General features: G+C 54.4%; 1 protein-coding gene and 1 non-coding gene across 2 annotated transcripts in view; both read right to left on the bottom strand.

Annotated features, from left to right (window-relative positions):
* The window catches only part of MYH14 (myosin heavy chain 14), a 64,035-nt gene that overhangs the window by 37,523 nt on the left and 5,109 nt on the right, over positions 1–21,403 (bottom strand). Inside the window, exons 2-10 of the mRNA XM_087826853.1 lie at positions 14,642–15,052; positions 9,135–9,291; positions 7,591–7,618; positions 7,361–7,463; positions 6,661–6,684; positions 5,287–5,379; positions 4,884–4,947; positions 3,857–3,955; positions 2,923–3,063 (exon numbers count right to left, since the gene is read on the bottom strand). Coding sequence (XP_087682979.1) covers positions 2,923–3,063; positions 3,857–3,955; positions 4,884–4,947; positions 5,287–5,379; positions 6,661–6,684; positions 7,361–7,463; positions 7,591–7,618; positions 9,135–9,291; positions 14,642–15,052 — 1,120 coding nt within the window. The remainder of the gene's footprint in view (positions 1–2,922; positions 3,064–3,856; positions 3,956–4,883; positions 4,948–5,286; positions 5,380–6,660; positions 6,685–7,360; positions 7,464–7,590; positions 7,619–9,134; positions 9,292–14,641; positions 15,053–21,403) is intronic.
* LOC148091088 (U6 spliceosomal RNA) lies at positions 6,250–6,356 on the bottom strand. Its single transcript, XR_015716062.1, has one exon. It is a non-coding gene; the product is annotated as a U6 spliceosomal RNA (small nuclear RNA).

The raw sequence follows: 21,403 nt of genomic DNA, 5'->3' as shown, positions 1-21,403 counted from the left end.
CACCGGACACAGTGGCCTCTCCAACACCTCAGAAGCCACGGGACACAGTGGCCTCTCCAACACCTCAGAAGCCACGGGACACAGTGACCACTCCTACACCTCAGAAGCCACGGGACACAGTGACCTCTCCAACACCTCAGAAGCCACGGGACACAGTGACCACCCCAACACCTCAGAAGCCACGGGACACAGTGACCTCTCCAACTCTGCGACGAGCAGCACAGAACGCCAAAAACTCAGCAGACCACCAAAGGACGCTGGTTTACAGGACGCGAGCCAAGACCAGAAGGCAGGGCGTCGCTGCGGGAGCTCAGTGAGCCTGCCCAGGGCACCCAAATGTCCCACCCCTCTGTGAATGAGCACAGCAAGCCCCAGCCCAGCAGGAGTGTGGGTTTTGGGGAGACAGGTAACTGGAGAGCCAGGGGAACTCACGAATGCGGACACCGTGTGTGACTGAGGCTGCGCAGATAGCGCCCAACTTACAACGGTTTGATTTACAATTTTGCACATTTACGATGGTGCAGATGTGATACCACAGTCTGGCCAAACCACACTGTGAATTTTGAATTATGATTTTTTTTCCCCTATGAGCCAGCTCCCAGGCAGCCACACGATCTCAAGGGAAAGAGCCAATCCTCCACAGCGCGCCACGTTGCCTGGGTTGTTTGGATGCTGTTTTGTGTTTTCACACCTACAAACACCCATCTGTGTCTCCTGCTTCGGGTGAGAAGAGGCAGGCAATCATTCCTGAGATGAAACTCAAGATCTGAGTCACCGGGACGGCTAAGAATCAGCCCTGGGGCTAGAGAGTGCCTGTCTTTATAGAAAAATAATATACATCTTTCCTGACTCGTCTAAAATATTCACAGAAGGAGATGCAGGAAGCTTAACGGTGGGAAATTAGGGCTGGAGGAGGTGGGGGTGTGTGGCTTTAGGAGACTTGGTTTTCCCAGGACGAACTTTGGCTGTAGTCACATGTACCACATGCCATACGTTGTGCTGGGAGGGTTATCTGAGGTGACATGTGTCAGGAGGTCAGGTGAAACCTGAGGGGCCAGGCCAGGAGGCCCAGGGCCCCACCATCTGAATCTGTTTGCCAGCTGCCGGGGGAGGAGGGGGAGTTGTGCAACCTCAGTTGGGAAATCCAGCGGGGAGGCCTGGGACCCTGTGTCAATACGCCCAAGAGGCCGGCCTGTTTGCAGCCTGGGTAGGCAGCCAAGATGCCTCTCAGTTTGCAGCCCTCCCAACTGGGCCCTGCAGCCACCAACAATAGCTCTCGGGGCCTCTGGCAGTGCCAGGGACCAGAGGAGAATGAGACTGGCTCTGGCCCTGCTCAGCCCTGGAAATCAGGCCCTTTCTCCACGGGCCCAGTGGGAAAAAATCATAGTTCACCCAAACATCAAAACTTCAGGCTGCTGGAAAAAACAAAACAAAAAACACCTGAGGTCACTTCTATGCGTCTGTTATGGGTTGAATCATGCCACCTCCCCAAAAAGGGTGTGTTGAAGTCCTAACCCCGGGCACCTCAGAATGTGACCTTATTTGGTATTGGGTCACAGCAGGTGTAACCATTTCAGTTGAGATGAGGTCCTACTGGGGACCCAAGTCCAGCATGACCGGTGTCCTTACAACAGGCAGAAACTGCACTCACAGGTGCCCAGGGAGAAGCCAGGTGGACATAAAGGCAGATCAGGTGATGCTGCTACAGGCCCAGGGACTGGGAAGGTTGCCAGGAAACCACCAGAAGCGGGGGCGGGGCACAGGGGGCAGATCGTCCAGGGACCAGCGGACCCTGCTGGCACCTCGATCTCTGGGCCTCCAGAACTGGGACACGATTCGTTTCTGCTGTTTGGGGGGCTCGGTTTGGGGTTCTTTGTTACAGTGGCCCTAGTGAACGAATATAGTGCTGCAGCAAGACTATTGTCAAAACATAGTATTTGGTGACGAGCTCAGGGGCCAAACAGCGTCATACAGGGTGATGATCTGAGTACTTCACACCAGGGCTGCCCAGCCTGGAACAACACCTCCCTGCACCCTCACCTCAGCCTCCTCCCAACCTCCAGTCCCTCCTCCACATGGCCCAGAGCTGTCGCTGCCCTGCTCCTAGCTCTCCAAGGCTCCCAGTACCCCCAGGACAAAGTCCCAACCCTTCAGGTTGGAATTTGAGGCCCCCTCCTGCCTTTGCAGTCCCATCCCTCACTCCCCTCCATAATGTACTAGAGGAAAGTTGCATTCCTCAAACATGCCATGTCTCTCCTGCCCCAGGGCCTTTGCACAGGCTGTTCCCCTGGCCTGAAACCCTCTTGCCCCATATCACCAATGCTCACTTCCAGAGATCCCCCAGGCCTTTGCTCAAACATCACCATCTCAATGGGCCCCTCCTGGTTCCCTCCTTAAAGTTGTGCCCTCCTTGCCTGGCCAGTGTGGCCCAGCAGTTGAACATTGACCTATGATCCAGGAGATCGAGGTTTGATTCCCGGTCAGGGCACATACCTGGGCTGCAGGCTCGATCCCCAGTAAGGGGTGTGCAGGAGGCAGCCAATCAATGATTCTCTCATCATTGATGTTTCTATCTCTCTCCCTCCCTCTCTCTTCCTCTCTCTGAAATCAATAAAAAAATATATATATATAAAAAAAGGCTGTACCCTCCTGCCCCCTCCATTCCTTGTTTTGTTTTCCTCCCCGCACTCACGGCCTTGGAGAGCACAGAATTCCTTCTTTATCTAGATCGTGGTTCTCCTTTATCAGTCTCCCAAGGCACGGATGCTTATGGGTCTCATATCCTGCTGTGGCCCCAGTGTCCACACACAGTACTTGCTCAATAAACACGTGAGCAAATAAACCAAGGAATGAATGACCAGGTCCCCCTCCCGCCCATGCAGAGCCCACCCCCACCCTTAGCAGGGAGCAGGGCTCACTCACAGGTGATTTCCTCGTGGGTGAACCCCAGGACCCGCAGGGACTCCAGGGTCTCCTGGAAGAGCTCCCGCTCCTGGCCCGGAGAGGACGCTGGCCCATTGGTGAGGAAGCGGTAGTGGGAGCAGGGCTCCAGGAGCAGGTCGGCTGCAGGGGTAACGAGAGGAGACCAAGGTCAAGGGCAAACCGTGGAGTCAGACTCACATCCCCACTGGGAACCTCGGTCTCCTCCTCTGTTAGATAAGTGAGGAGCCTTTCCTCACAGGTTCAGTGAGGGCCGGGTGGAGCGGGTGCTTACTTAGCACATATTAGCCCTTCCGTCATCCCTCCTTCCAGGAGATTCTCGGGGCCTGGACCTCCCAGAGCAGGCAGGAGCAATGGGCCGGAGGGGGCCTGAGTTAGCAGAAGCCATGGTGCAGCAGGGGCCAGCAGCAAAGGGCGTGTGGCCTCGGAAGCCACCGTGAGAGGGAACTGGAGCCCGGGTGAGCAGGCGCTAGGGGGGGTGGCGGGAACCAGAACGAGAGGGAGCCGCAGGCAGGAGGAGCGCGAGCAGGAGGCAGGAAGACCCTCAGGCAGCAGCCGAGAGAAAGGAGCCATGAAGCCACACAGGCCAGGACCACGGGGACCACGAGGCAGCGGGAGCAGCGGCCAAGCTGGAGTCACACCCGCTGGAGTGAGCAGAAGAGAGGTGAGTGTGAACAGGAGCCAGTGGCCATGTGGCCAGTGTGATCAAGACCCAGGAGACAGCAGGACCAGGGGGAGGGGGGGCTGGACTCTGCTGGCAAATCATGAGGCGGCAGGAACCAGGGGCAGCGGGATCCAGGAGGCAACAGAATCCACTACGCAGCAGGAGCCCAACACACACCAGTGCCTCCCGTTCCCTCCCGGGGCCCAGAGAAGCCAGAGCCCCCCCCCCCCCGCCCCGAGCAGCAGCACTGACCCTTGAGCTGCTCGCCCGCGCCGTCCAGCAGCTGGTAGAAGATGTGGAAGCTGCACTCGTCCTTGGCCTGGCGGATGGCCCGAGACTTCTCCAGCAGGTCTGGGAGGGGGCGAGTCAAGGTGCTGCGGAAAAGGGGAGGGAGGGGACCCTGCCCGGCCCCCTCGATCCGTTCGGCCCCCTGCCACCCCATAATGCAGTGGGGTCCTTCACAGCCCAGGCCGGTGACCTTGCCACTAACTGGATGAGTGGCCTTGAGCATGTCACTGAAGCACCTGTGCCTCAGCTTCCTCATCGTGAGAGGAGCTTCATCATAACACCCGTCAATGAGCTGCTGAGAGGGCGAATGAATTGTAGTAAGAGTGTCTCCTGCCATCATTACCCTCCCAGTCTCAGTTTCCCGGTACAGATATTGAGGCTATGGGTTCCTCCCTTCTAGGGAAGTCACAGAAGTCATTCACACACTAAAAATTGGTGACAGCCCCAGCCAGGTGGCTCAGTTGGAGTGTCATACTGTACACCAAAAGGCTGCAGGTTCAATTCCAGGTCAGGGCACGTACCTAGGTTTCAGGTTTGATCCCCAGTAGGTCAGAGCGTGTACGAGAGGCAACCGATTGATGTTTCTCTCTCTCTCTCTCTCTCTCTCTCTCTCTCTCTCCTTAAAAATCAATAAAAACATATCCTCAGGTGAGGATTAATAATAATAATGATAATAGCATCAATAAGGACATTGTTAATGTACTCCAATCATTATCTTCTAATAACCAGAGCTCCTTAATGAGTGCTTACTATGTGGTGGGAGCCATGCTAAGAATTCCACCCACATTGTCCTCTAAACCCTTCTGGGGCAGGTTCTGTGATTCTTCCCCTTCTACAGGGGGGAAATTGAGGCACAGTTTCTGAGCAGCAGAGAGACAGGGTTCCCTGTGTGTGTAAACACCTGTTTCCTGTAAGCGGTGAGACCCCCAAGACCCTCCCTCCTCAGCCACCACCCCACAGTCCCAGATGCCCTCAGGGCGGGGAAGGATACAGGTCTCGATGTTGGCGCCCACGATGTACCCGGCGACGTCAAAGTTGATGCGGATGAACTTGCCCTGGGAGGTAAGAGGGTGGGGGCTTAGCTGCAGGTCGGCTTCCTCCTGAGGGTGTAAAGAGCAGCCTCCCCCCGCAGTCATCCCTCCAAGAGCCTCTTGACTTTCTCTCTTCCTTCACCTGAACCCCACCCCAGTCATGGGGTTTCAGTTGGGGGGCTCCCTGGGGAATCCAAGGTCCAGGCCCCTTTGACTTCTTTCCTCATGACTCAGGCTCCCAGCCCCACCCCTGGCCCCTCCTCCCTCAGCAGACCCACACATCCTGCCTCCCCCCACCCCTCTACATGCCCAGCTGCTGTTTGGTCAACAGGCAGCCAGGCAACGCCCTCTGCCAGCACTCACAAATCGGGAGGAGTTGTCATTCTTAACCGTCTTGGCATTGCCAAAGGCCTCCAGGATGGGGTTAGCCTGAAGAAGCTGCCGCTCCAGCTCACCCTGGGGTGGGGGGTGGGGGGTGGGGGGAGATGACACCTCAGTGAGAACAGGGGCAGGAGGCTGGGATCTGTGTTACAGCTGACTGAGCGTGTGTGTGTGTGTGTGTGTGTGTGTGTGTGTGTGTGTGTGAGAGGGACTTTTGTGTATCTGGGTGTATGCCTACTTCCAAGACACGTTGTGGAATGGAAACAAAGGAAAACAAAACAAAACACAAATTGCAGAACAATACCTACATGTGATTGCACTGATAAAAAAGAAATTCAGAAAAAACACCACCAAACAAGATTCCCATTTCTACAGGTATATATACATGTTTGTAAACATTTAGAGAAAAGTCTGTGAGGATACACACCAAACTGTCAACAGTGTAAGCCACTCCAAGGAAGGGGCACTGAGAGGAAGAAAGGAATTTCACTTTATCTGATTGTTTTGTTGTTGTTGCAATGAATATGTATTCAAGCATTACTTTTGGAATTAATTAAGGAAAAATCTATAAAAAGTGTTTCAACTGGCCCTTTGTAGGCATTCAAGAAATGGCAGTTTCCTTCTCTATGGGTAGGGATCTTACTTTGAACTTCCCCACAGCCATCTTGGTGTCAGAGCCAGGTCACAGTAGGTGCTCAATAAATGGCAATTTTCTTTTCTTGCCTTCCTAGCTAGGCTCTCTAGGCCATGGACTATTTCTTTAATTTCCCTGTGAGTCCTCAGAGACTAGCCTGAGCTGAGGTCTTGCAATAAATGGCAGTGTGTGTCTCTGGGCTGTGTGACTTCATGGTGTCTATGGGCCTCATCTGCAAACATTTAGCAGATCAGCAGTAAACGGCACTTCTGGTCTCTGAGTTATTTCTTGTTGGTATCTTTTTATTTTTTATTTTTATGGAACACTTCATGAATTTGCCTGTCATCCTTGAGCAGGGGCCACATTAATCTATTCTATAGCATTCCAATTTTAGTATATGTGCTTCAGAAGTGAGTACTCATGTTGGTATCTATGACTAGTCTGTACACACACAGTAGAGCCAACACAAGTAGCAGTGCTGACTGAGTCTATACACACACAGTAGGACCACACTAAATGATAGCACAGGCCCTGGGTGTGTGGGCACAGTAAACAACAGTGGGGGGCCCTGTGTGTACACAGTAAGGTTGCATTAAATGACAGTGCAGCTAGTAGGACCATCATAAGTGGTTCCCTGGCAGGTGTGACCAGACAGACCGTGGGTTGAGGTGACTTGGGTGGCATTAGGGTAGCATGACTCCAGGTGATTCCCTGCTACTCACATAAGACATGGTGCTGGTGGAGGCCTGGGGAAGTCACGAGACACGGACCAGGACACGGACCAGGACACAGCACATGAAACATGGACAGACAAACAGGTGAACCGGTCGTCTCGGGTGGTGAGCAGGGTCGGGGGAGAGACAAGGGGAAGCTGGGCATGTGGAGTGAGGTGGCCCTGGGGGCCCACAATGCCTGGGTCTTAATCCACTCTAGCCCTTACTGGGTGAATGATCTCCGAAACCAACTCAGCCCAGTCCTGCCTTCCACTTCTTGTCTTTAACACAAGAAAACAGCACCCACCTCACTGGAGTGCTAATGTGAGCACAGGGACAAGCACTGTATAAATGCCCATTTACAAAGCCAACCAGGGCATTGCAGGTACCTAAATCAGGCCTGACACATAGTAGGTACTCAGGAATGTAAGCACCTAGTATGTGCCTGGTACTGTTCCAAAGGTCAATGAGGCCAAGAACTGGCTCTTGCATTTCTTGTCCACCTGCCACAGCTCCCAGCAGTATATCAGGCACATAGTAGGTGCACAACCAGCATGGGAAGCCAGGAAGAGACCTACTGCTACAGCCCCCCATGAGGGAGGGAGGGAGTTACGGAGGAGGGAGGGAGTTACGGGGGAGGCATAGCCTGAGATGGAGGGGATATTGCTGGTGGCAGGGTCTAGAGCATATCCCAAGGCAGGTCACTTACGGGTACGCCCGGTTCCTTCCTGCCCTTCGGTGATGATGCCACATGGGCGAGATACTGAATGACCTTCTTGGTGTTTTCTGTCTTCCCTGCTCCCGACTCCCCGCTATAGGGTAGAACAAGAGGTAGCAAGAGGGGTCAGCAATGATTCCAGGTAAACCCCACCCATTCCAAAGAGAGCCACACCCAGCTGGGATCCCACCTTCACTAGGAAGCCCTTCAGGATTACTCACGTGCAGAGGATGGACTGATCCTCACGATCTGTAGGGGAGACAGTGGAACATGTCACCTGGGAGGGTCTCTCCTGCAAGACCCTGGCCACTCCCTTTTCAAAATCATTCCCAGGGATAAGGGAAAGCTTGGGTTTTGATGTGTGACACTCCTGGGTTCTAATACCCCACCCTACTTGGCCTCTTGCTTGCTGTGTGACCCTGAGAAGGCAGCTGTCCCTCTCTGAGCCTATTTCTTCACCTGAGGAGACAATAAACTCCAGCTGAACAGCATATAATTCATTCAATAAACTTCAATTTGAGCTCCTACCATGTGCTGCCTTGTGCTGAGCATGAGCTCCAAAGACATGAGAGTGAGACCCTGGACTCCAAGGAGGTAGTTGTCAGGGACCCTGGGCTCAAATCCCACCTCAGCCACCAGTGGGACTGTGGGCAATGATTGCACTGCTCTGTGCCTCAGTTTCCCCATCTGGAAGCCAGGGAGATAAGCTCATCTCCCTGTTAATGTATTAATCCATGAAAAGCACTTGGCACAGAGTAGGCTCCTTCCTCACCCATCCTTTATTGTACATTTATGCCTGAGATATAAGAACTGGGATATATTTATAACCGATTAGATTATAGAACCAAATAAGTGTCACCTAAGATGAAGTAAAACTCTATAATGTGAATATGAAAGTGTGACATCTAAACATGCTCTATTGCATGAAACCGTAGATCATCTATTACTCCAGGGAACCTGCATCAGAGCCTGTAGGAGCCCGGGGGGTCTTGTGGAAAGAGCGACCACTGAACCTCCCCCAGAGTTTCTGACTCAGCAGGTCTGGGGCCCAGGTTCGAATTTCTGACAAGTTCCCAGGTGCTGCTGCTGCTGCTGGTGAGGGAGCTGCATGCTGAGGACCACTGCGTTATATGATATAAATATATTATTATAACACACCCTAGAAACATAGCATTTATTAAATGATGTAAGTATAATATGTAAAATATACATATATTGCTGCATACTCTTATGTCATATGATTGAAAGGTGTACATTTAAAAATATTTAATTGTATTTTAATACGTATAAAATACGTGTTAAGATAGATGATATATGATAAATAAGTAATGAGCGCGGTATGTACATTACGTGCGGACTGTGTAACGTTGCCAAGACTGACTCGCATCGTCATGGCTGAGTGGCAGCCCTTTACCACCCTGCCCAGCTGCACACAGCAACCCCACCTGCCCGTCGGGTAAGGGGCTGCTGTTCACCCCACGTCGCTGTAGACCGTGTCCACAGCAGAAATGGTGAAGGAACGAACACTCTAAGATTCACTATCTCAAGAGAAATTTTGGCGGAAGCCTGGCACCAAGTGGCTCCCAAACGGTGCTTGTTGAGAGAAGGGGGGGAACATAGAGGCAGATTAAAAAAAGGGGGGCTGTCAGGTAGGACCCAGAGCCCCACCCACTCGGCCCTCCATGTGTGCTCCCTCCTGCCCCACGAAGAAGCAGAGTCCCAGATCCGGTCCTGAGCCCAGCCCGGCGCCCCGGCCCGCACTCACCCTGGAGCATGCTCCTGTAGGCGCCCTCGGTCACGGCGTACACGTGGGGCGGCACTTCGTGGCGCTTCTTGCCCCGGTACATCTCCACAATCGCCTCCGTGTAGATGGGCAGCTGCTTGTAGGGGTTGATGACCACACAGAAGAGGCCGGAGTAGGTCTGCAGGAGTAGGACAAGCAGGAGGAGGGCCTCAGTGCCGGCCTGCAGCCGGGGCAGGACCAGCTGCACCAGCACAGCCGGCAGAGGGGCTGCCATTCGCACGTGACAATGTCGATTTATTTGTACATTTGTTACAAGCATTTTCAGGCTGCTGGTAGGAAAGAATCTTCCCAGATGGCACAAAGGGAGGGATTCTGCCTGAGAGAGAACGTGGACTTTGCAGCGGCCAGACCTGGGCCACAGCCTGTCGCCGCCTGGACTCACACACACAAAAGGACCGTGTGCACACTCATCCACTGCAACCTTCTTTACAATGGCAAAGACTGGAAATGGCCTGAATACGTGTCCGCACACGGTTCCTGTCGTGAATGGGTATGGAATGGTCTCCGAGACATTATCAAGCGACAGGAAACGAGGCGAGAGCTGTGAGCACTGAATGGGGTGGGACAGGGCCATTTTTATGTACTTCCTTGAAAACACACAGACTATCTCAGGGAAGTGCTCATGGAATCGGCAGCTACAGAAACAGAACGAGAATATTCTATGGTTTCTATTAATAACAGACTCATAGGAAATTGATTATATAACCAAATAAGTGTTACCTATGATTAAACACAAATTTATAATGTGAACATAAAAATGTGGCATCTAAATATGTTGCTGCATAAAGCAAGTGTACTGTAGATTATCTATTACACTCAAACTCGTGGTCCACTCTTAAGGAGGAAATGCTAAATTTCAGGTTCCAGGTAAGTGAAAATTAAGATGTCTTTTTTTTTTTTTTGGCATCCAAGTTCACGGACTTCCTGAAGTCATCCACACACCTGTTGGGCGTGGATTCAGGACCCTGGGACAGTTTGAGACCTGTTACAGCTCACCCCAAGCACCGGGTAGACAACAGGCACTAAGGACAGAGAAGTAGTTAAACAGCTAGAGAGCTAGCTGGTTACCTAGCTAAACCAACCCAGAGAGCTAACTAGCTAAGCTAGCTGCAATTAGCTAGCTCAACTAGCCAGAGAGTTAGCTGCTAAGTGGCTTAGCTAGTTAACTATGAAACCAGTTAGCTCCTTAGCCAGCTACTCAGCTACTCAGCTAGTTGGCTGGCTAGCCAGTTGCTTAGTTGGGCAGCAGCAGGCCTGCTTTAAACTCCCTGACAGCTTGTGCTTCTCAAGCAGAGCGGGTGTGGCCACCACAAGCTGCCTGGCTCCCAGGTGCCAACCTCTTAACGGTGGGAGGGTGGGTGGCCAGCCAGCCGGGAGCGGAGCAACCGGTTTGCTGGGTGCTCCAGGGAGCTCATGGCTCTCCGAGGGTGGGGCGGCCGGACCACATTCCCCGGGAAGGTATCTCATGGCTGCTGGCGCCCTGGCCCCCACTCCTGGCTGGCGGACGAACCCACTCCCCACGCCACCCTCCCACCCCAGCCCCATCCTGCCAGCCACACCTTGTTGCCCAGGTGACACTTCGACAGGAACCTGAGCTGGCTGCCAAGGCCAGGGGGCAAAGGGCAGAGGCTGGTGCACCCAGAGAGGATGGGGGACATCGGAGCACAGCTGGGGAAACTGGTTGGAGGAGTCTGGAGTGGCTGTTCCAGCACTGGGGACTCTGCAGGCAGACCCGCGGGGCTCAACTCCCACCTCCACCTCTTCTCAGCCCCGAGACTCTCCCCAGTCTTGGTTTCCTCCTAGAGAAACCGGGATGACACTCCCCGCTTCATTACAGAGCTGTGGGGATTAAGGGAGATAATGAATAAACACTAACCTGCCCAAGGCGGGGCCCATACAGGCACCCTAACCATGGGGCCTGAGACGCTGTTACCCATCCCGCCTGGGAGCTGAGAGCTCACTCAGCCTGAGTTTCTAGCTGTGTGACTTTACACCAGGGATGTGCCCTCTCCGAGCCTCAGTCTCCAGCCCTGGAAAATGGGGCTTTTCACCCCACCACCTATAAGGATTCTAAAAGCGAAGGCCCACAATGCATCTCAACGCATCTCCCAGTGTCCCACAGAGTGGAGAGCATCGCAAGTGCTCAATGAACAGGTGCCCTTCCTGCCCAAGCATCCCAGTAAAGGACAGCAACCCTGAGTGACTCATGGCCAAGTAGCTTATTAGAGGAGGCAGAAGCTGGGTTTCTGGAGCCCCGAAGGCCCCACTTTCCACTGGGAAACACTATCTTCCCATCACCAGTGGCCAGTGAACAAATATGTATTAAGCAGGGGACTGTGCTTAACAAGCAGGGCACAGCTTGCATCCTTCTAAAATCTTCTAGCTGGGTGGCTTCAGCAGCCACCTTAGCCTTTCTGAGTCTCATTTTCTCATCAAATGGGGACAGGAACAGCGCTCCCACATAGAGATGCTGGGAGCCCTCCATAAGCTCATGTTGCACGTACAGAGCTCAGCATGGGCCCTGGAACACCAACTGTGCACATAATACATTAGCTGCTAACTGCTGCTGGGCCAGTGGCTTCTCCTCTCCGAGCTGTGGGGAAAGGAGGGGAGAATTCCTACCTCACATCCTTATATAGAGGAGGGTCAGCAAGATCATGTTAGATAGAAGCTTAGAACAGCATCCAATGAGAAATCAGACCCTCACTAAGTGCTAATGATTATTATTAAGGCCCAATTTGCTTCCCATCTGGGCTTCTAGAATCTTCTATTTGTCAAGCCCCAGTTCTCTGGTTCCTGGGCCACAGCCTTAGCTCAGGCCTCACCATTTCCCCCCCTGAACTTTCCAACTATCTTTCTACTGCAGTAGATAGGACATGGGGTCTGGAGTCAGACGACCTGGATTCAAACCCTAGCTCAGCCTGTTCCCAGCTCTGGGACCTTGTCCAAGTCCTGGCCCCTTTTGGAGGTTCAGTTCTCCCACCTGGAGAATGGGGATGATAGCAGATACCTTACAAGGTTTCTGTGAGGGTTCAGTGTATTTGTTAAGAGGCAAAAGGTGGCCCTGACTGGTGTGGTTCAGTGGTTAGAATGCTGGCCTGTGCACCAAAGGGTTGCGGGTTTGATTCCCAGTCAAGGGCAAGTACCTAGGTTGCAGGTTTGATCCCAGGCCCGGGTTGGGGCATGTATGGGAGGCAACCAATCGATGTGTCTCTCTCACATCAATGTTCCTCTCTCTCTCTGTCTCTCTCTCTCCTTCCCCCCCTCCACTCTATCTAAAATCAAAGGAAAAATATCCTCAGGTAAGGATTAACCAAAAAAAAAAAAAAGAGGCAAAGAGTGGCTGGGTGCTTTGGGTGTCCCTCTGATCTCCCTGCCTTTGGTGAGACCCAGACGAGTGGCTTGGGCAGAGGCCTCTTTCATGGGCCTTAAAAGGCAAGTGAGGAATCAGAAGGGGCCAGTGCAGCCTGGAGAAGGTGCCAACCCCATCCAGGGTCACAGACCCTCGATTCAAATCCTACTTCTGCCACCAGAAGCTGAGGGGCCCTAAGCCAGCCTCAGTCTCCTCCTTCCCAAACAGGAATCCTAAAAATATTCAAATCTTGTGCTCTGTGACCCTTAACAGGGAGGATATCGGGGCCAGTTTATTTATTTTCATTTTTTAAATATATCCCATCATTTATTGAAATTTTTTTTATTACCCTTATTGAGGTTTTGTAGTCTTTTGGAATATAAAACTGGCACTTTGCCTTTTAGGCTTTTAGGTATGTATTTTTATGATTTTTCCTGTGGAGCCAATTTAAATGGGCAAGGCAGTGAAGCCCCAGCCCTCCAAGCCGGTGTTTGGAGCATAACTCCAGAGCCAGCTGCCCAGGGTTCGAATCCTGGCAGGACTCCTTCATGCCTATGTGACCTGGAACCCAAGTCACTTAACATTCCTGAGCATCAGGCCATAACAACAGTCTCTGGCTTAGAGGTGAGCTGATAACCCACATGTAGCACTTAGAAGAGTACTCGGCACATCGCAAGTGCTCAATAAATATTTGCTCACTACCCACTACTATTATTCTTCATTACTATCATCCACATTCCTTGTCAATCTCTCTAATCCTGTTTGCTCTTAATAACATTTTGGCTGCCCTTTAGACCCACCCTGGAAGCTTATTAAAAATACCAAATACCCCGTCACACCCCCAGAGAGCTTGATTTTAATGGGTTGGAGTGGGACTTGGGTGTTGGTATTTTCAAAAAAATTCCCCAAGTGATCCTAACGTGAAGGCAGGGTTAAGAACCGCCGCCCTGTTTCATCTGTTTGCTGTAAAGATTATATAACGTGAGACATGTTAAATGCTTAACAGAGACTAGGCTACCACAGTCAACCTCACTATCGTCAATCCCGTCTTAATCTTAAGAGGCACCACAGCACAATGGTAGAGCCTGGAGCTGGACGACCCAGGTCTGCCATGTCCAACTGGGTGAACTTGGTCAAGGAACTTGACCTTCCTGTGCCTCAGTTTCTTTATCTATAAAATGCTTTATAACTGTGAAGACCAGGGCCGGGGATTGAACCTGCAACCCAGGTACATGCCCTTGACAGAGAATCAAACCCAAGATCCTTCGGTGGGTGGGCCGATGCTCTAACCACTGAACCACACCAGCCAAGGCGAGGCAATATCTATTTTTACGTGAGCTATGTGTTCTCCTTGGTTTTTATCTCCTTGAGGTGATGTGTTATTTCATTACAATCTGCTATGATAGTTTTTCACCCACCCCCATGAGACAATATATTTCAAAGAGCCTAGTATATGCTTAATAAATGTTAGTCTGTGTTATTAAATCTCTCTGGGCCTCAGTTTCCTTGCAGGTAAGATGGGGATAGTAACAGGCTCTACCTGGGTAAGGTAAGAGGCAATGGGTCAACACACCGAAGGCATGTACACGGAGCCTGGCACATGGTCGTCCACACTCGCTGGTTCTCAGTAGTCGTTATTCCAGACCCATGTCCCTTTCTCAAAGCTGGATGCATTGCAGCTGAGGATTCACAATTTCTTATACTTTAGAAAAATAAGGTTGCCCGGCCGGGCGTGGCTCAGGGGTTGAGCTTCCACCTAGGATCCAGGCGATCAGGGTTTGATTCCCGGTCAGGGCACAAGCCTGGGTTGCAGGCTCGATCAATGACTCTCTCATCATTGATGTTTCTCTCTCTCCCTCTCCTTTCCTCTCTCTGAAATCAATAAAGATATATTTAAATAATAATAACAAGGTGCCTCTACCGTGTAATATTGTGGAGCACCCCCCACCATGGGGTCAGAGGCAGTCCTGGGAACCCAATAATTTATAACTTGACAACTAAGTGTGGGAACAATCACACGACGTGGGGAAAAGATTACAAGCAGCCTCGCGTTCATTCAGTCGGGGCGCTGCCGCCCGCTCCCCGCCGCGAGCCACGCCCCGCGGGGGGCACTCACGTAGATGAGGCCGGAGTAGTAGCGCTCGCGGAGGTTGTGCAGCACCGAGGCCTCGTTCAGGCAGGTCAGCTCGGCCATGTCCTCGGCCTTGCTGAACTTGGGCGGGTTCATGCGCTGGATCTGGTCCCGCGGCAGCCGCAGCCGCCGCCCGCTCTCCGCCAGCTCCACCTCCGCCTCCTCCTCGCCCTCGTCGCGCAGCGCCGCCGCCTCGAACCCGTGCAGCTCCGACGGCACCCACACCAGGCGCCGCGCCGTCCACTCCACCTGCGGGGACGCGCCCGAGCCCCCGGGCCCCGCGCCCAGGCCTGGCGCGCGCTGCGTGAACAGGTACGGCTGGGCCGCCTCGGGCACCGGGCCCGGCCTGAGGGGCGCCTTCCGCCCGGGCACGGTCATGGTCACTGCTGCCATGGTCTGCGGGGGAAGACAAGGCGGGGCGGTCAAGCGGGGCTCCGACCCCGCCCCCAACCCCCAGGCGGTCCCCACGGTCTTCCTTCACCCGGCCTCTACTTACACTTCTGTAAAATGGGTCCACAGACCCCTTTACTCACTCACTCACTCACTCACTCACTCACTCACTCACTCACTCACTCATTGGTTCATTCACTCATTCATTCATTCACTCACTCATTCATTCACTCATTCAATAACTAAGCAGTGAGCCAGCCGGAGAGCCAGGCACTGTTTAAGGCGCTGGTCACACAGCAATGGACAAAGCCAGAAAAAAGCCCCGCCCTCCTAAGGCGTTTACATTCCAGCCCTGCGCTGCCCCATACGGAGCCACCGGCACCATGTGGCTACTGGGCACTTGAAATGTGGCAAGTGGGACCGAGGAAATAAATTTTTAATTGTATTCCGCTTTAATTAAATTTAAATATAAATAGCCCCACGTGGCTACTTGAAATGGGCACTTGAAATGGAGAATCCAAACGGAGATAGGGTTCTAAGTATAAGATACACACCAGATTTCTGTCTGATGACATATTGCAATAATATTTTGGACATATTGAGTGAAATAAAATATATCATTAACATTACTTTTTACTTGTTTTTTTTTTTTAATTCCTCACCCAAGGATATGTTCATTGATGAGAGAGAGAGAGAGAGAGAGAGGGAGAGAGGGAGAGAGAGAGAGAAACATCAATGTGAGAAACATTGATCGGTTGCCTCCCATATGTGCCCCGACTGAGAATCAAACCCGAAACCTGGGAATGTGCCCTGACTGGGAATAGAACCTGCCACCTCTTGGTGTACAGGACAGCGCTCCAACCAACTGAACCACCTGGCCAGGGCTAACATTAAGTTTTACTTTCAAAAAAATTTTAATGATGCTACTGGAAATTTTTAAATTATACATTAGGCTTGCATTATATTTCTATTGAATAGTGCTGCTGTAATCCCAGGAGACAGATAAAAAGATAAATAATTATATAGTATGTTAAATGATGAGAAATGCCAAGGAGAAAAATAAGGCAGGGAACGGTGGATGTCAGGGTTGTGGGGTGTTGCACTTTTAATTGGAGTGGCCGGGGAAGGACTCTCTGATGTGGCATCTGAAAAAAGACCTGAGGGAAATGAAGGGAGAGAGCCATGGGAATGTCAGGAGGAAAGCATTCCAGGCTGGGAGATCAGCCAGTGCAGAGGCCCTGAGGCAGGAGTGGGCCTGTATGTCTGGGACATTGTGAGAGGCCAGGAAGGCTGGGGCCTAGTGATGGAGGGGGAGAGGGTAGTAGGTGAGGCAAGACAGGGGAAAAGGGGCCAGACTAGGTCATGATGAAGAACTTGACCTCTTAGATGGGAGCCCTAGAAGGGTGTCAATCTGATGTCTGTCACTCAGGTACGCAGACTACTACCTCTGGTCTGCCCCACGCCTGCAGAACAGACTCGAATCTCCTTCCTTGGCTAACAGTGCCTTCCTTCCCTGAGGCCTGGCTTTCTTCTCTGTATGATGGGGAGACTGGCCCCATTCATTCATTCACCATTCAGTCAACCTTCCCTGAGGCGGGGCAGTCTGGGGACCCTGAGATGAGTCAGACAGGGCCCTGCCTTGAGGAGCTGCTGGTGATCCAGTTCTAGTCTCAGACTGTCACAACCCAATGTGAGCTGTGAGCTATAATGGAGCACTGGGTGAGTCACAGGCGCTAGACCCCTCCCTGCCCTCAAACGGACCATAGACCAGTAGCGAACAGACCACGGCAATTCCAGAACAGTCTAAGCACCATCGGGGAAAATGTGCTCCCTGTCCCTCGCTGCGCCCTGCTCCTGAAGGAGCCTTTACTCTCTTCCTCTCAGACATCCGCACCACCACCCTACCACACCAGTCACAAGAACACCCTAATGTTTCTGTCTCTTTGACCTTGGTGCTTCTTCCTCTGCCCCCCAGACCCCCCACCTCCAACATACCCCTGGAAAAGTCCCTCCAAACACCCAGCTCCTCAGAGGCATCCCCAGATTGGCCCCATCAGGCTCTCGTCTTTCCTGCAGAGCCTTTCCCACCCGAAACCTGGCTCCAGGTCACAGGTCTCACCGCCTCCCAGACCCTCTCTTCTCATGCCCAGCACCAGCATTGCAGGCCCACAGGGAGGCCTACAGTGACGCTTGCTCCCGATGTTCTTGGGCCTCGAACCCTGGGCCCCGGCACTCAAACAGCAGGGTTCTACCACCAGCGGATGGCGTTTCTCCGCCTCCCAGGCCCCAAATTGTCAAGGCTCACTCCAGGCCTCCTGTGTGGCCCTGATCCACCCAGAACTCAGCCCCATCCCTGGGACTTTACCCCCACCTTCACCCTACCCCGCCTCACCCACTTCCTCTCTAGCCCTTGGCCTTTGACCAGGGAAGGTTTGGGAGTTTTTGCAATCACCCAGTCCTATATTTTCCCTCCCTAGAGCCAGGAGCCCAAGCCCCCAGTGCCCTCCTCCTCCTCCAAACTCAGGAGTCCAGGCCCCCAGCACCCTAATCTTCTAGGACCAAGAAATCTGAACCCTCAGCCCCCTCCTCGCTTAGCCCAGGAGACCAGGCCCCCTCACCTCACTGCAGCCAGGCTAGAGGTGAGGGTGCCTGGGGACTGATTCTGAGGACTGACAACAGCAGGGACCAGGCGACTGCAGGCCTCAGCCTGAGCCCCTCTGGCAGCCCCACCCTCTTTAGCCGGCTGGAACGCCTCTGCCAGGGCTCATTACTGTCACCAGGGCAGGTGAAAGCACCTGCCCTGGGAGGGGCAGACTGCTGGTCTAGGAAAGGAAAAGGAGCCAGGGATCCGCCCCTGGACAAGGGTTGGGGCCCTTGGCATCCTGCCCTCTGACCTCAGCAGAACGCTAGTATTCAGGAGCTCCCCCCCTCCGCCCCCAGACTCAGGACTTCAGTTCCCCAGCCCCTCCTCGTTAGACACAGGAACCAGGCCCCTAGCCCCTCCTCCCTCAGACCCAGGAGTCCAGGCCCCCAACCCCTCCTCCCTCAGACCCAGGAGTCCAGGCCCCAGCCCCTCCTCCCTCAGACCCAGGAGTCCAGGCCCCCAGCCCCTCCTCCCTCAGACCCAGGAGTCCAGGCCCCAGCCCCTCCTCCCTCAGACCCAGGAGTCCAGGCCCCAGCCCCTCCTCCCTCAGACCCAGGAGTCCAGGCCCCCAACCCCTCCTCCCTCAGACCCAGGAGTCCAGGCCCCCAGCTCCTCCTCCCTCACACCCAGGAGTCCAGGCTCCCAGCCCCTCCACCTTCAGACCCAAGAACCAGGCCCCCAGCCCCTCCTTCCTCACACCAAGGAGTCCAGGCCCCCAGCCCCTCCTCCCTCAGACCCATGGATCCAGGCCCCCAGCCCCTCCTCCCTCACACCCAGGAGTCCAGACCCCCAACCCCTCCACCTTCAGACCCAAGAACCAGGCCCCCAGTTCCCTCCCGCAAACCCAGGATTCCGGACCCCAGCCCGTCCTCCCTCACACCCAGGAGTCCGGGCCCCCAGCCCCTCCTCCCTCACACCCAGGAGTCCCTAGCCGCTGACCGAGTCCCGGCCCGAGTGCCTTCCTCCCTCAAAACCTAGGCGTCCCGGCTCCCAGCGCCGGCCTTACTCAGCCTGGGACTCCTGGCCCCCAACCCCCTCCTCGGATCCAGGAATCCGAGCGCCCAGCCCGCATTCCCCCGAGCCCCAAGCGCGCGCGCGGGTCGCCGCCCCCGTACCCCGCAGACCCTCGGCACTACCTGGGGCGCTGGCCGGTGCAGGAAGCGCGAAGATGGGGAGGGGGCACGGGAATCCCCGGTCACCTTCAGAGCTCTCAGGTGAGGCTACCTCCGCGGTCCAGCGCGGGGCGGGGCCACGTCGCGTCACCAGGAGGGAGCCTGGCTCTGATGTCACCCAGCACCTGCCGGGCTCGGGAAGGGGGCGGGCCCTGGAGCCGCAAGGCCCCGCACAGGGGGATGGGCGAGGCGGGGATGAGTCGGTAGCCAGGTGAGCGGCGGCCGCAGCGGCGGCGCCCGGGGCCCCACCTTCCGGCGGGGAAAGGTCGGGCGCCGGGAGCGGAGAGGACTGAGGACTCCGGGGTGCGAATCCCGCTCAAGCTTGCTGAGCCTCAACTTTCCTCTCTGTGAACTGCGGCCAGCGAAATAAAGAAAACGATGTGGGAGAAAGAGCCCAGCCCAGGGCTTAAATAAGCAATGCCTCATGTCATCATTTAATCTCTCTGAGCCTCAGTGTGTCCAATCCTGGAAATGGGACCGCACGACCTGCCTACAGAGGATAGTAAGAGCATCAAAGACGACAAAATGCTGTCCAGGCCTCCAGAGTTTCAGTCTCCTCATGGGTGAAACGAGGGCTCAATAGTGGTAAGTGCACCTACTATGTGCCTGGTGTTTTCTGCTCTTAGAACAGCTCTCCGAGTTTTAACTCATGGAATGATGTAAAAAACAAAACAAAACAAAACAATGGGACTGGGACGGTGACCATCTCCATTTCTCCGATGGGGAAACCGAGGCAGGGAGAGGAAAAGTAACGCGCTCAAGGTCATACAGTCAGGAAGAGGGAGAGCTGGGTTCAAGCCCGGGCGTTTCCTGCCATTATAAAGAGGGGTTTGGGGGAGAACGTGCAGTCTTAGGTCCTCAAAGGTGTCCATTTCCTCCTCTCGCTTGGTAACCCCTCCTGCCAGCTTCCCCACCTAAGCCACAGGGCCCGCAGCCTTCCTCGGAGGACTGCCGTGGGATGACCAAGGGTACGGGACCCAGCACACAGTGGGTCTCCGAAGTGTTATCCTCAGCTCCGGCCCCGCCCCCTGCCGTCACCAACTCTGTCCTGCCTCGATTTTCCCTTCCCTGTAAAATGGGCACAACATTGCCCACTTCGAGTTATTATAATTAAAGCGCATTCTTTAGCTACAAAAATAAAAGGGCCCAAGTACATTGTAGGTGCTCAAATACGTCTTTCCCACCCCTCTGCCTCGGCCAGTCCGGACCCCTGTCTCTGATCCGCAGTTTTTACAAGTGAGAACCGAGACACTTGTCATCTGGGGGCGGGTACTGAGAACGATGACTCAGTGATTAAAGGGTTCAAGGTCCCAAAGCGAGCCTCAGTTTCTCCATCTACAGAATAGGCCCGGGGCGGCCAGCGAGGACCCCGAACCAGACTCGCACACAGTAGGAACTCGGGTTGGGGGGGAGTATAGACGACCCCCACCTCCCGCGTCCCGACCCCCCCCCCCCCCTCCGCTGCAGTCCCTTAGCGCCCCAAGGTGAGTGTCCCCGTCCCCGCTCCTGCCCCGCCGCTTGCACAGGCCTCCGCGGCCCGGTTCGCAGCCCGGAGGTCCGGGCCTCCTGGGGCCCAGCCCTGCTCCGCCGCCTCCGGCGCGCAGCGAGCCCCCGGGCACTCACCGGCTTCCAGGGCTGTCCCGAGGCTTCGGCCTGAGGAGAAAGAGGGGCGGGTCTGTCGGGGAAGCCCCGCCCACACGAGCGCAGCAGAGGCCAATCGGAGCCCGCTGCGGCAAGCTACAGCCACGCCCATTGGGGGGACGCGCCACCCAATCAAGAGAAGCAGCTGGCGGGGGAGGCCAATCAAAAGTTGTCGTAGTGTGCCAACCGTGGGAAAAGAACGGCACCTGAACTCCGAGCTAGGCGGCGCGGTGGTGGGCGGGCCCCGAGGCCTGACCGGCAGCGGATTCGGCCAATGGCTAGGCCCGAGAGGCGGCGGGGGGCGGGAGGCCCAAGGGACCCGGGTGAATGAGCCGCTTTGTACAGGAGGAATGAATGGGGACCTTTGTGAGGGCCCGCGTTGGGGGGGCGACTGGAGGCCGGAATGCCTGGGTCCCCCGGGAGCTGGCGGGCAGGAGAGACAGGAGAAAGAATTCACTTTTGTCGAACGCCGACCGCGTACCAGGCACTCTCCCGGGCTCTCACCCACCAGGGAGGTGTAGGCGATAGTCAGTCATTCATTGAGTGCCCGGTGTATGCCAGGAGCTGTGCAAAGCGCTTTACCTGCATGATCTCATTTATTCCTTACAACTACCCTTTGGAATTGATGCTATTAAGATCTTCATCTTCCAGATGAGGTCAACCGAAGCTTAGAGAGAGGGTGTTAGTTGCCGAAAGTCACAGAGCTGGCAAGTGACAGAGCAAGAACTCGGATCCCGCTAAACCTGACTCCAGAACTTCTGCTCTTAATACATCCAAACGTTGGTTAATGCCTCCCAATTTACAGATGGGAAAACTGAAGCTCAGGAGAGGCAGGCAACTTTCCTAAGTCACAAAGAAAAGGTTCTGCTGAACCCCGAAGTGGTGACCACATCTGAAGCT

This window comes from Miniopterus natalensis, chromosome 18 (assembly GCF_054644295.1).
Source record: "Miniopterus natalensis isolate mMinNat1 chromosome 18, mMinNat1.hap1, whole genome shotgun sequence".
Classification (NCBI taxonomy): domain Eukaryota; kingdom Metazoa; phylum Chordata; class Mammalia; order Chiroptera; family Miniopteridae; genus Miniopterus; species Miniopterus natalensis.
Note: the sequence above shows the minus strand (reverse complement) of the source record. Positions and strands in the feature narration are given on the sequence as shown.